The sequence below is a fragment of the Populus alba genome, chromosome 15 (assembly GCF_005239225.2).
Source record: "Populus alba chromosome 15, ASM523922v2, whole genome shotgun sequence".
Lineage (NCBI taxonomy): Eukaryota > Viridiplantae > Streptophyta > Magnoliopsida > Malpighiales > Salicaceae > Populus > Populus alba.
This window is the reverse complement of record NC_133298.1, coordinates 15085337-15096561: the sequence shown is the minus strand read 5'-3', so window position 1 is coordinate 15096561 and position 11225 is coordinate 15085337. Positions and strand designations below refer to the sequence as shown.

General features: G+C 35.0%; 2 protein-coding genes across 2 annotated transcripts; one reads left to right on the top strand and one right to left on the bottom strand.

The window, feature by feature from the left end:
* On the top strand, positions 1–677 carry LOC118057427 (small ribosomal subunit protein eS30z/eS30y/eS30x). Its single transcript, XM_035069997.2, has 3 exons — positions 1–140; positions 231–368; positions 465–677. The coding sequence occupies exons 1-3, from the start codon at positions 137–139 to the stop codon at positions 509–511; spliced, it is 189 nt and encodes a 62-aa protein (XP_034925888.1). The 5' UTR covers positions 1–136; the 3' UTR covers positions 512–677.
* A 5669-nt stretch (positions 678–6346) lies between these two features.
* LOC118057428 (probable serine/threonine-protein kinase WNK3) lies at positions 6347–11020 on the bottom strand. Its single transcript, XM_035069998.2, has 8 exons — positions 10675–11020; positions 10431–10468; positions 10032–10259; positions 9709–9932; positions 9445–9602; positions 8177–8360; positions 7675–7812; positions 6347–7594 (listed from the first exon to the last, which is right to left on the bottom strand). The coding sequence occupies exons 1-8, from the start codon at positions 10759–10761 to the stop codon at positions 6891–6893; spliced, it is 1761 nt and encodes a 586-aa protein (XP_034925889.1). The 5' UTR covers positions 10762–11020; the 3' UTR covers positions 6347–6890.
* Positions 11021–11225: the final 205 nt, after the last annotated feature.

The window sequence follows — 11225 nt, the reverse complement described above, 5'->3', positions numbered from 1 at the left end:
CCCAGTATGAAGCAAACCCATTCATTAACGTCATATATTTAAGAGTTCGGCTTTTAAAGCAAACCCTAGCTGATTCTTGAAGCTAAACCATCTTCTCGCCGCTTAGAAGGGACAAAAACAACAGCAGCAGCAAGTCATGGGTAATGCTCTACATCCTGAGAATCATCTCTTTGACATATTTCATTTTTTTTTTCAATCTTATTTTTCCTAACGTTGGATATGATTTGCAGGCAAAGTTCATGGTTCTTTAGCTCGCGCTGGTAAGGTGAGAGGCCAAACTCCCAAGGTGGCAAAGCAGGACAAGAAAAAGAAGCCCCGTGGCCGTGCCCACAAGAGGATGCAATACAACCGTCGTTTTGTCACAGCCGGTAGTCTCTCTTTGCCATTTATTTATTTAAATATTTGAATGCTCTTTGTTTTTTGTAGCCGAACCAAAAATAATGATTTTTTTATAATTATTACAGTTGTGGGATTTGGCAAGAAGAGAGGGCCCAATTCATCTGAGAAGTAAAGCTTGAGAGAATGAGGAGATGAAGAAACTTTCATGGATTTTGGATGAACTATGTTGTTTTTCTTTTCTACAATACTACTGCTTTTAGTTGTTGATCTCAACTGTCAGACTATGCGGAGCATCTGCTCTCTTTTTGTTAAGTAGAGATGATTTGATTTCTTTTTTATTGAACGTGTTTCTTCAAATTCTTGTTGTGGGCTTTGCTTATTTGTTGTTATGATGTTGTATTAGTTAATTTTTCTGCTCTTAAAATATGATCAAGGATGAAGGAGATGGTCTGTCTGGTTAGTATGGGGAAGCAATGGATTTTGATTGAATTAACGAGGAAATGGACAATCTTTATACACTTCGATTATCATTTGTACTTGCTAGAATGCAATAGGTTATCTACTTTGGTAGACTTGGAAGAGAATTGGAGAAACTCTGAGAAGATTCTAAATGAGGGATCTTTGCTCTGTCGTGGCTCTAGTTTTCTTTTGTATATGGTCATATTTCTTATCGGTGCTGCTATGGGACCTGTTTTTGTGCATCACAAATCTGCTCTGAAAAATCAATGTTATTTTCGATGGTTCTTTGTACTGAAAGTACCGTTTCTGCTGAAGCTTTTGGTTATGTTTTTAATAGTTCATACCTAGAATTCCCTGCAGGAAATGACACTCACCCAGAATCCTTTTGCTAAGTATATTACTTGCTGTAGAGAGCCTATGCCATTACATTTTCTGCAAAAGGGGTAATTAGTGAGTGTATCTTTTTCCTGTTTGACCTAGCTTGTGTCTGCCTTGAATCATGGATATTACTTAGTTGATGCCATGAGTTGTGCAAGAAATCGCAGGCATAATCTGAAGCACTCCTGAGAAAGCTAGTGGACTACAAATTTCTCCAACGAAAATGCAAAATTGCAAAAGGCTGATATACAAAATTGGCCATGGAAGGTTTATCCCACTGCCAAACCCAACAAAGTTAATTTCTCCAAATACCTATATTTGGGCAATGAAAAGGCAAACAACTGAGGGTTCGTTATGTGTCTAGCAGGTATGAATGCTTGTGCGTGGCTCTTGCTCATGTCCTGTGAGCTAAGAGATTTTAGAAGCCGAAAGAGTCGCATTACTGGTTATTTGAGCACCTAGTAACCATTGATGCTGCCTTGAGGGATACGGTTTTTTCGTGTTGTTGATAGTATATGTTTGGAGTAAGGTAGCTCCTAGGAAAATATCGCTGCTAAAGAGATTGATGAATGCTAGAAAATCTGCAGTTCAGTGTATATAATAAATCCTTGGAGCATCTCCAACGGAGAAGAAGGGATATGGAAAGCCTTGCATTAACTGCAAGATTAGCTCTCTATTATTGAAATTTTGGTCTCCATCGGGATAGGGACATGGAAAGCCAAAACTCCTGTCAGATTCAAAGATGTTTTGGTAAAAGAACTATATAACCGTTGGGCATTTCCCACGGTAAAAACAATAGTATCTTTCTCTGTTAAGGATTTTCATGGCAAAGATTATAAATTAAGAATTCAATTCTTTCTTTTTTAGAAATCTAAACATGTCCCCTCCATTTATCTCCAGAATTCAATAACCTTGCTTGATCAATTTCTTTGAATTGATCCCGCTTCTCATCATCTTGGTAAGTTTCTTTTCTAGTATATGTGTACCTGTTTGAATGTCAATTTTGCAACACGTTTTTCGGTTAATTTTGTTGATTCTTTCCTTTTAAGTGGGTTGGATTGATTTGCGGAGTTCAACAATGATTTATTGGAGAGTTAGGTTTCGTTGAGAATATGAGCTATTTTAGGGTGTTTTGGACATGGTTAGCTTGCAAAATTTGAGATTTAATGTGGGAAACCAAGTATATGGAGTGTTGCATGCAAACTGTTGTTGAAATTTCCATGTGAAGAAAAAAGGTCTCATTTTTCATTTTATAGCTGAAAACATTAACAAGAAATTGTTGTAAAGAAATAAAAGAAGACACTTTGCTGTAAAAGGCTTATGTATTATTAAGAACCAAAGTGTATTTTTGTTGTACCTTCCAAAGTTTATTTTTATTGTGAGATAAAAATGTTTTTCTTCAGTTGAGATACTTTAATACCCTGAAAATACTCAAATCTCTCAAATTTTTTATTTCAAAATCACTATAGAAATTTCTTAAGAGTTAGATATAGCAATAGAGTCGTTACCTGTAATAAATATATCATCAATATAGATCAACAAACCTATAAAAGATTTTCTTCTTTGATATGTGAATAATGAATAATGAATATCAGTTTTGGATTTGATATGTGAACGATGAATAATTAATAATCAGTTTTGGATTGAGCAAAACCAACAACTTGAATAGATGTAGAACACTTGACAAATCATAGACAAGAAGCTTGTTTTAAATCATATAAAAACTTGTTGAGACCATTCATAATGGATCGCATTTCTTGCATCATTGGAACCTCTTTCATATTAGTAAATGAAGACTGATTAGCAAAAGGATGAATGATGTTGTTGTTTTTAAAACGATATCCCCTTTGATTTGGTTTTTGTTCTGGGTGTCCCGGTGGATATCCATTAAATCTCCAGCATTTCTCTCGCACATGATGATCCTGATCACAACAAGAACAACTTAATATTTTGCGATTAGAAGAGTTGGAGTGGGATGAATAACCTTGCCGAATTACTCCTAATATTGCATGCTCGTTCCTCTGTACCGTTGTTGCTGCAGTTTCTGTCATCTTTCGTGCATCACCCAAACCTCGCTGCTTTTCTTCTTGCGCTATGGAAGAATAGGCCTCTGTGACACTAGGCAGCGGATTCATAAAAAGAACTTGTTCTCTAATTGCACTGTAGGACTCATAGTCCCATAATAAATTGAATCAATCTATGTCTCTTATTATAACACCCCACCTCACTAGCAAAATATTGTTTGTTTTGGGCCTCTCAGTCCACTGAAATCCAGGAGTTCCACCCAAATCCAGGGCTTTCACCTAGGTCTCCCTCACGGTTTTGTTCTTGGCAGCCACGCATGACCCCAAAACGCGTCTTATTAGTTAAGGTGAGCATGCACTTATAAAGCCCTGGCTTTGGACGCTCGCTTCCGATATGAAATCTTACAATCTCCCCAACTTAAGACGAGTCATCCTCAGCTCTGATATCAAATGTAACACCCTACCTTACTAGCAAGATATTGTCAGCTTTGGACCTCCCAGTCCACCCAATTCCATGGCTTCCATCCAGGTCTTCATCACGGTTTTATTCTTTGCAGCCACATATGACTCCAAAACACATCTTATTAGTTAAGATAAGCATGCATTTATAAAGTCCTAACTCTGAACACTCATTTCCATAAAAAATCTTACACTTATGGAATACTACACGAGAACAAACAGTGTCATTATAGAATCCCAGCTCATCCCTCAATCCTTTCAATTTTGTATAGCAAGCTGCAGCAGTCATGTGATCTTGAGTGAGACAAGCTATGTCCCTCTCGATTTGAAAGATGCGAGGAACATTACTTAGACAAAAACAATATGTAAGGTCTTGCCAGGTTTCTTGGGCTGTGGTCAAATATATGACACAATCTGCCAGGTCTAGTGCAAGTGAATTGAGAATTCAAGAGAGGATCATATCATTGCATCCTGTCCATAACGCATAATCATCTGGTTTGTTTTTCAGATATGGTATTTTGATTGTACCGTTCATGAAGCCCAGCTTGGATTTGGTACAGAGATGGTCATAGCTCGACACCAGGTTGAATAATTATCTCCATTGAGAGGTCTAGAGACAGGCACCCTTGCTGCCATTGCATTTTCTTTATGTTTCTATTTTCTTTTTGCCAGCCATGTAATCTTGTGAATTCATACATGCTAATCAATCCCCTTCTACCAATTCACTGTGGTTAATGCTGGCCTTGTAATGTACGATGATGCTCAGGTATTTGATTGATCTTCTTTCCTTTTTTTCAATTAATTTTTTTTATTGAATGCAGTCAGATTTTTTAGCTGTAAGCTAAAAACTTTGACCTTGTGAATAAATGGTGTTACGGAGAATCTTATTCTTTAGTTCAATTAATTTTTTTTATTGAATGCAGTCAGATTTTTTAGCTATAAGCTAAAAAATTTGACCTTGTGAATAAATGGTGTTACGGAGAATCTTGTTCTTTAGTATATATTTTAGAGTAACATGTAGAATATGGATAAGGTGTATTTATTTTTGTGTTTTAAAAGTATTTAAAAAAAATTAAATTAATTTTTTTATTGTTTTTAGATTATTTTAATGTGTTGATATCAAAAATTATTTTTACAAAATAAAAAAAATATTATTTTAATACATTTCCAAATAAAAAATATTTGAAAAACAATCATTATTATATTATCAAAAACCCCTAAACTTCTAGTTGGAAAATAGGTTTTACAACATTGTTTATCATACAAATAACTTCATGCAACATGTTTACAACAATAATCTAAGTATATATATTTTTTTATATTTAAAAATTATTTTTAAATTTGTTTTTTTTTTAATTAATTTTTTTATGATTTTAAAATATTTTAATATGATAGTGTGAAGAATAAATTTTTCAAAATCAAAAAGTGATTTTTGTTGGTAATTGGAGAAGCCTTGATGGTTATACATGTTGACCAATTAGAAACAAGCCTTTTCTGGTCTTAATACTTGGAATAATATTTGCTAAAGGTGCAGCATATTCGTCAATTGTTCTGCTTCAAACACCATTGATTCCCTCTGAATCTCAACTAGCTGTAAAGGGAAAAATCAGGGACGGGGGCATCCACGAAGTTTCGTGATCCACCACACGAGAAGTAATGATATCAATGCTTTTGTTCCGGATTTGTTGGGTGCAAAGCAAGATGCTATCAATAAAAAAAAAAAAAAAAAGGGGGGGGGCTTCCGAGTATCAAGATCTACGCATGTGTTAAATAATATTTTTGTTGATTTATTTATTAAGGGTAGAATAGTACTTTCAGTTTAACCTATATATACTCTATTTGTATTTAAGTTAAGACTATGCATTCATAATAAACAGATTATTCAGTATTCTAGCCTCCGTTTTGTGTTTGATCTCAATTAGTTTAACAGTGATGGCACGTTTCAAAATCATAACAAAGCTGAAGAAGGCCTAAATCTGTTTTTTATAGCATATATTTTAATTATTTTTCAATATATTTTTTATTCAGAAATATATAGAAATAATATATTTAAAAATATATTTATATTATTTTTTAAAATAATTTTCATTTAAAAATATATTAAAAAAATATTTTTTTAAAAAAAATTATTTTTAAAATCAATGCATCAAAATAATTTAAAAAACACAAAAAATACATTAATTTGAAAAAAAAAATTAAATTTAAATTAAAAAAAAATTAAAACACAAAAACCAAAAAAATCCCAAGAGATTATTATTATTATTATTATTATTTTTCCCTTTCCTTGCCTAGCAAGAGAGAGCTACAAACCACAGCTAACTATCTTTACCCTAAAGATGGCTAACATGAAATCGCTACCAGCTAAATAGAAGTATTTGGACACAAGAAATGCCACGAAAAAAGAAAACAAAAACAGAGAGAGACAATCTCCTAGGTTTTATTACTCTGTCCTTGCTACTTTCTCCAGAAACTAGTCTGCCAGCATTAGCAACGAACTAAAAGCATTTTCACATCCCAATAATACTAGCATGTGGCAAGAATAACAAATAATAAAAATAAAAATAAAAACCAAAAAATAAAAGGCACAAATAGCGAAAAACTGCTTTCAGTCTTGGTAAAATTCACACCCTTCATAGCATTGCCTAGCTTGATGAGTTTGACAAGGATAATACAATCACTCCAACAACAATTTTGAACCAGCAAGGCTTCACGTGTAATTCAATCAAATGAAACAAATGTACAAGTATACATTCAACAAAATCTTGATGACCCATATCAGAGTGAAGAAAGAACAAACAATGGGGAGATAAAACTGTGTGTGTGGTGAAAAATTTTTAGGTGAGCTAATATTACAAAAATACAGACTTTCTGAACTGTGCCTCCTCTCTAGTGCTTAATTAAAAAGATTAATGTATGATAAATATTGTGCTGCGTCTGTTTCTGGCACATTTTGAGTTGATCACCACCTATATCTTCTTGCTATGATTCTGCTCTTTCGTCTCTTGTGGCTTGATCATCATGTCTTTCAAGTCATGTCAAGCAGCAGGCTTTCTGCAATGAAGATCCTTGAGTCTCGTAGATGTCTTGATCCATCGTGATTGGTAGAAAACCTTTCAGAGTTCGTCTAATTACAGACTTACTAATCCATTGTCAAGCTGAATATTTGCAATGCAAGACACCTCGAATTCTATAGGGTAGCCCATGTCTGTACCGCGCTCAATGCACACTCCGTCACCGGATTTCATAACCAGGTATTTTCAGTTTACATATACTTAAAACTTCCACGCAGATTTCTGGAGAAACTTCATTCAGAAGGTCTGATATGGCTACTTTGTGCTTCCTCTCTACTTCCTCTAGTTCATGTTGCTGCATTACCAGAAGATTCTCGAGTTTCTCAGCAATTATCTTGACAGACATACTGTTTCTATCAGCAAAATGCAAATTATCAGATCTATGACTTCCATTTTTTCCACTGCCATCATCACCATCAGACATGCTCCCAGCCTCCAACTGTTCAGGTGACTGAGCATCATTTGGACTCCTTGGAGAAGACCCGTGAAAAGACAAGTTAGAACATCCAAGCTTGCTTGGAGAGTTTTCATCAACATCCTTGGGTGAGTCAAGCCAATACTTGCGGCCTGAAGACAATTTTTCTAATACAAGACTGCCAGGAGAGAGACTAGATTCATTTGACAAAGGTGAACTGTCATCCTTAGTTTCCAAAGGAGGTTCTGAGTCCTCAGCAGCTAAATTTTCTGGTGAAACATTGTTGGAATCCCAATCAGGAATATGGGACCGAATTTCTGAATCAATCATAGCAGCAATTGTTGAAACGTCTTGATCAGTCACATCCAACTCTTCTACCATTTCACTAGCAACTGCAATTGCTGTATCTACTTCAACATCAAAAGGGAAGTGGATATTGCGGAAATGACCTTGAAGCATGGAAACAACTTTTAATTAGAATTATTTGTGGATGCTGATGGACAAAACCTTTACTGGAGAGAGAGAGAACCTGTGGAATCAGCTATCCTTAGTTTCAGAAATATTGTCTTAATGTCTTTCCTCTGACCTTGTACATAGAAATCTCTACTTGGTTCAGCAGCAGAATCCATGGCACTTTCATTAACATCAAGCTGATCAGAACTACCACCTGCAAATTTAAGCAAGGTGTCCAAGCCGAAAAATTAATGATGTGGTTGGCTTACAGAATAGTAAGGGGGAAAGGGGAAATTTGCGAGGAATCATGTTTCTCTAATTTGGTTGATAAAATGAAAGAAAAAGGAGGCAAGCAAGCTGGGAACCTTTGTACTAGTTGTGAATTGTGTGTTCCCATCAAATTGGTGCAGATTTAAGGACTTGAGAACTTTTATTGTTGTTTTTCATAGATAGACAAAAAGAAAAGAAAATATATTTCCCTTTACTCTCATTTTCTCTATCCATGATTTTTGTCAAGTACCAAACAGAGCGTAAAAAACATTTGAATACCATAGAATTTGGAAGCTATTTAAGTTTACCTGAAGAATGGGCTTTGGGTCGTAAAGAGTAACCTCCACTTACATTTTCCTCATCTGATCGAAGAAAGGGATCCATCAAAAGTTCCTTTGCTGGCAATCGGTCAGAGACCTTTGCAATACATTTTTCTATAAATGCTTTAACAGCAGGATCTTTCACCTTTGCTAATGATGCCGGTTTAATTCCCTTTCAAAAAAAAAAAAAACCACGATGGCAGCTTAGAACCATAATGTAACACACAATGAAAAAATGATAATGTGCTGGGAGCCACACTGGCTGTGCATGAATTGGGATGGGAGCAGGGTGTTAAAAGCTGGACAAGCTTTGATTCAGAAAAGACTTGTCAAGGAAAGAAGACATTAATGAATGCATGAAGGTCTAAAAGCTTTGGTGTCTGATCTAATCTGACAACAAAAGCATGGGAACACAACAAGTGGATAGGCTCCCTTTTCTCCATTCATCAAAACTCTATGTAGTAGAAATTTTCCTAACGCAAACTAGTTGGCTATTATTAAAGGTATGCTCTGCAGAAAAGTCTAAAAACTTCTACTGTACAGATTCAAACTCTATCCTACTGAAGATACTGCCTGATCCATGATGGCAAGAAAACATGTTGCAAGGAGGAGGAATGTGACATCTGAGGTAAAGTCAGTAAACATTAAGGAGGAATACAACGTACGCATGCCAGCACAGTATTCAAGTGTATTGGGGAACTATATCATGTCCAGAAGCTGAGGGGTTCAATGATATCTACCCTACTATGTCATGTAATAACTAAAGAACTGAACATCATATTAGTGCCACATTCTTTCAACAATAAGTGAACTGAAGCTCATATCATAAACTATCATGAGAATCATAAAGTCTATTGAGAACAGAAACTCCACAAGATTAATCCAGGGTTTTCACTTTACAACTTCCATATAAAATCAAGATCGTAAGAAATCTGATACCCGGTGAATCATGTGGTCAGGAATGGATGGAGAAAGAGAACCGAGATTAACACCTAGTAATGGTGAGAAATTTCTAGAAAAAATAGACAAAGAAAATCAACTTCCAATACAATTTGACAAACTAAACTATCAAGACCACAGTGTTTAAAAGTTTAAAGATGCAGCAAGATATTAAGCTACAAAGGCAGAACTGCATATTTTGAATTGTGTTAAAAATAGTCTAGACTCTATGACATAAGACACGTAGCAAGAATATAACTTGCAGAAGTAATTTGTTAAATAAATTTAAATTTGAGCAAGGATGATGAATCCCTTACTGATGTCACTTTCTTATATATTTGAGCAGCATTGGAGCATTCGACATATGGATATTCAACAGTCACCAACTCCAGCAAGCACATGCCAAAGGCATAAATGTCAACAAGCTCATTGTATTCCTCCTCATAAAGCTCTGGTGCCATAAACTCTGGTGTACCTAATTTCGCGTTAACAATACCATTATCATTGTGTACAGAACAACTTCCATGTAAAAAGTAAAATAAAACAAAATACCATGCAAATCACCGGAAAGCAGTCCTCACCAATAACACTATGAGCTGACCGAGCTTGCTGAAGAATGGCAGCCAAACCCAAGTCACCAATTTTCACCTCACCTTGGTTTCCATTAACAAAGATGTTGTCACATTTTAAGTCTCTGTGAATAACTGGTGGATCATGACTATGAAGATATAAAAGTCCCTCTAAAATCTGCTTAGACCATTTCTTCAATGCTCTCAGATCAACATGCTTATGCTTCTGCCGATATCTAGATAGCAAGCAAACACGCTCCTCAACTCAACCAAGAGCACAATCAAACAAAATCCAAAAACAAGAGATGTTTTCATAGTAGAATTCAGAGGCTTACTTCCGCAATGTGCCTGAAGTGAAAATCTCAGTGATGAAGTTGATATTCTCATTTTTGGTATCGGCCCACGAATTGTAAAACTTGATAATGTTTTTATGCTTCAAAGTCTTCAGCAAATGAACTTCAGAAAATAAACGATCCAAATCCACCGAATTACGCAATAGATCTGCCACTTTAACTTGATTCCAAGCTACTTCTATCCCTTCCAATTCATCAAATGCTCTATATCTAAGCCCCCATAATTCAATCAAGGACCAGAACAATATATAATTTCAAACCCATTAAACCTTGCATGCATATCACGCACACAAAGAAACAATACTAACAGCCACTTTCATTATTCATGCAAAAGTTGTTTCCTTTGTAAAGTGACAAAGATGTATAAAAAGAAAAGGATACACTTTCTTGAAAGCACCCCTGCCTAAAACCTCTTTATACTGCAAGAAAGACAATAAAAGAATCCATTAATCAAAATGCCAGAGTAACTAACAAAATACATAGCATTGAGCTGAGAAAGAGACATTGCAACAATATCATTTATTTCTATCATGGGCTAATTCAACTTTGATCAACAAAAGGCAAAAATGGAAAGTTCAATCAAAATCTCAAATTACATGAGGAATGAAGAAGCACAGATACAGACCCGACCATAACGACCAGAGGGGTCAATCTCGACGAATTCAGCATCAGAATCATCGGGGTCTGGCTCGGACGAGGATTCATGTGGCATCCTCAGCTTCCCCAAAAAAAAAACAGAAACTTTTTTTTAAAATTTATTTTATGTCTACCAAGATAGATCAAACTCAAAGAGCAATAGTGTTATTGTTCTGAGACTAGGAGAAAATGGCAGAAATAGAAATGGAAATGGAAGAAGTGTAATAGAAAGAGCATTAAAAAAAGAAGAGCGTTGAGGGAAGGGTGAGTTGTTTTTCATCCAGTAGAAGAAGCTATGACCCCTCGTATTAATTGCCTTCACTTTTTTTTTCATCGTCATCTTGAATTGATTTCTCTTAGACTTAATTAGTTGCTGTATACAGGTGTGTTAAAAAAATCAAAAAATTATTTAAATTGAAAAAAATATTTATTTTTTAATATTAATATATAAAAATAATTTAAAAGTAAAAATAAATAAATTTTACAAAAATATTTTTCAAACAGGAGCCCTCATTACATGGCACAGAACACAAGTGGCAG

Coding starts and splice junctions, on each gene's coding strand:
- LOC118057427 (XM_035069997.2), top strand. Junction 369..464: donor CCGTCGTTTTGTCACAGCCG/GTAGTCTCTCTT, acceptor TAATTATTACAG/TTGTGGGATTTGGCAAGAAG.
- LOC118057428 (XM_035069998.2), bottom strand. CDS start 10,761: ATGCCACATGAATCCTCGTCCGAGCCAGACCCCGATGATTCTGATGCT. Junction 10,469..10,674: donor CCTCTGGTCGTTATGGTCGG/GTCTGTATCTGT, acceptor TCTTTCTTGCAG/TATAAAGAGGTTTTAGGCAG. Junction 7,595..7,674: donor AAGGATAGCTGATTCCACAG/GTTCTCTCTCTC, acceptor CCATGCTTCAAG/GTCATTTCCGCAATATCCAC.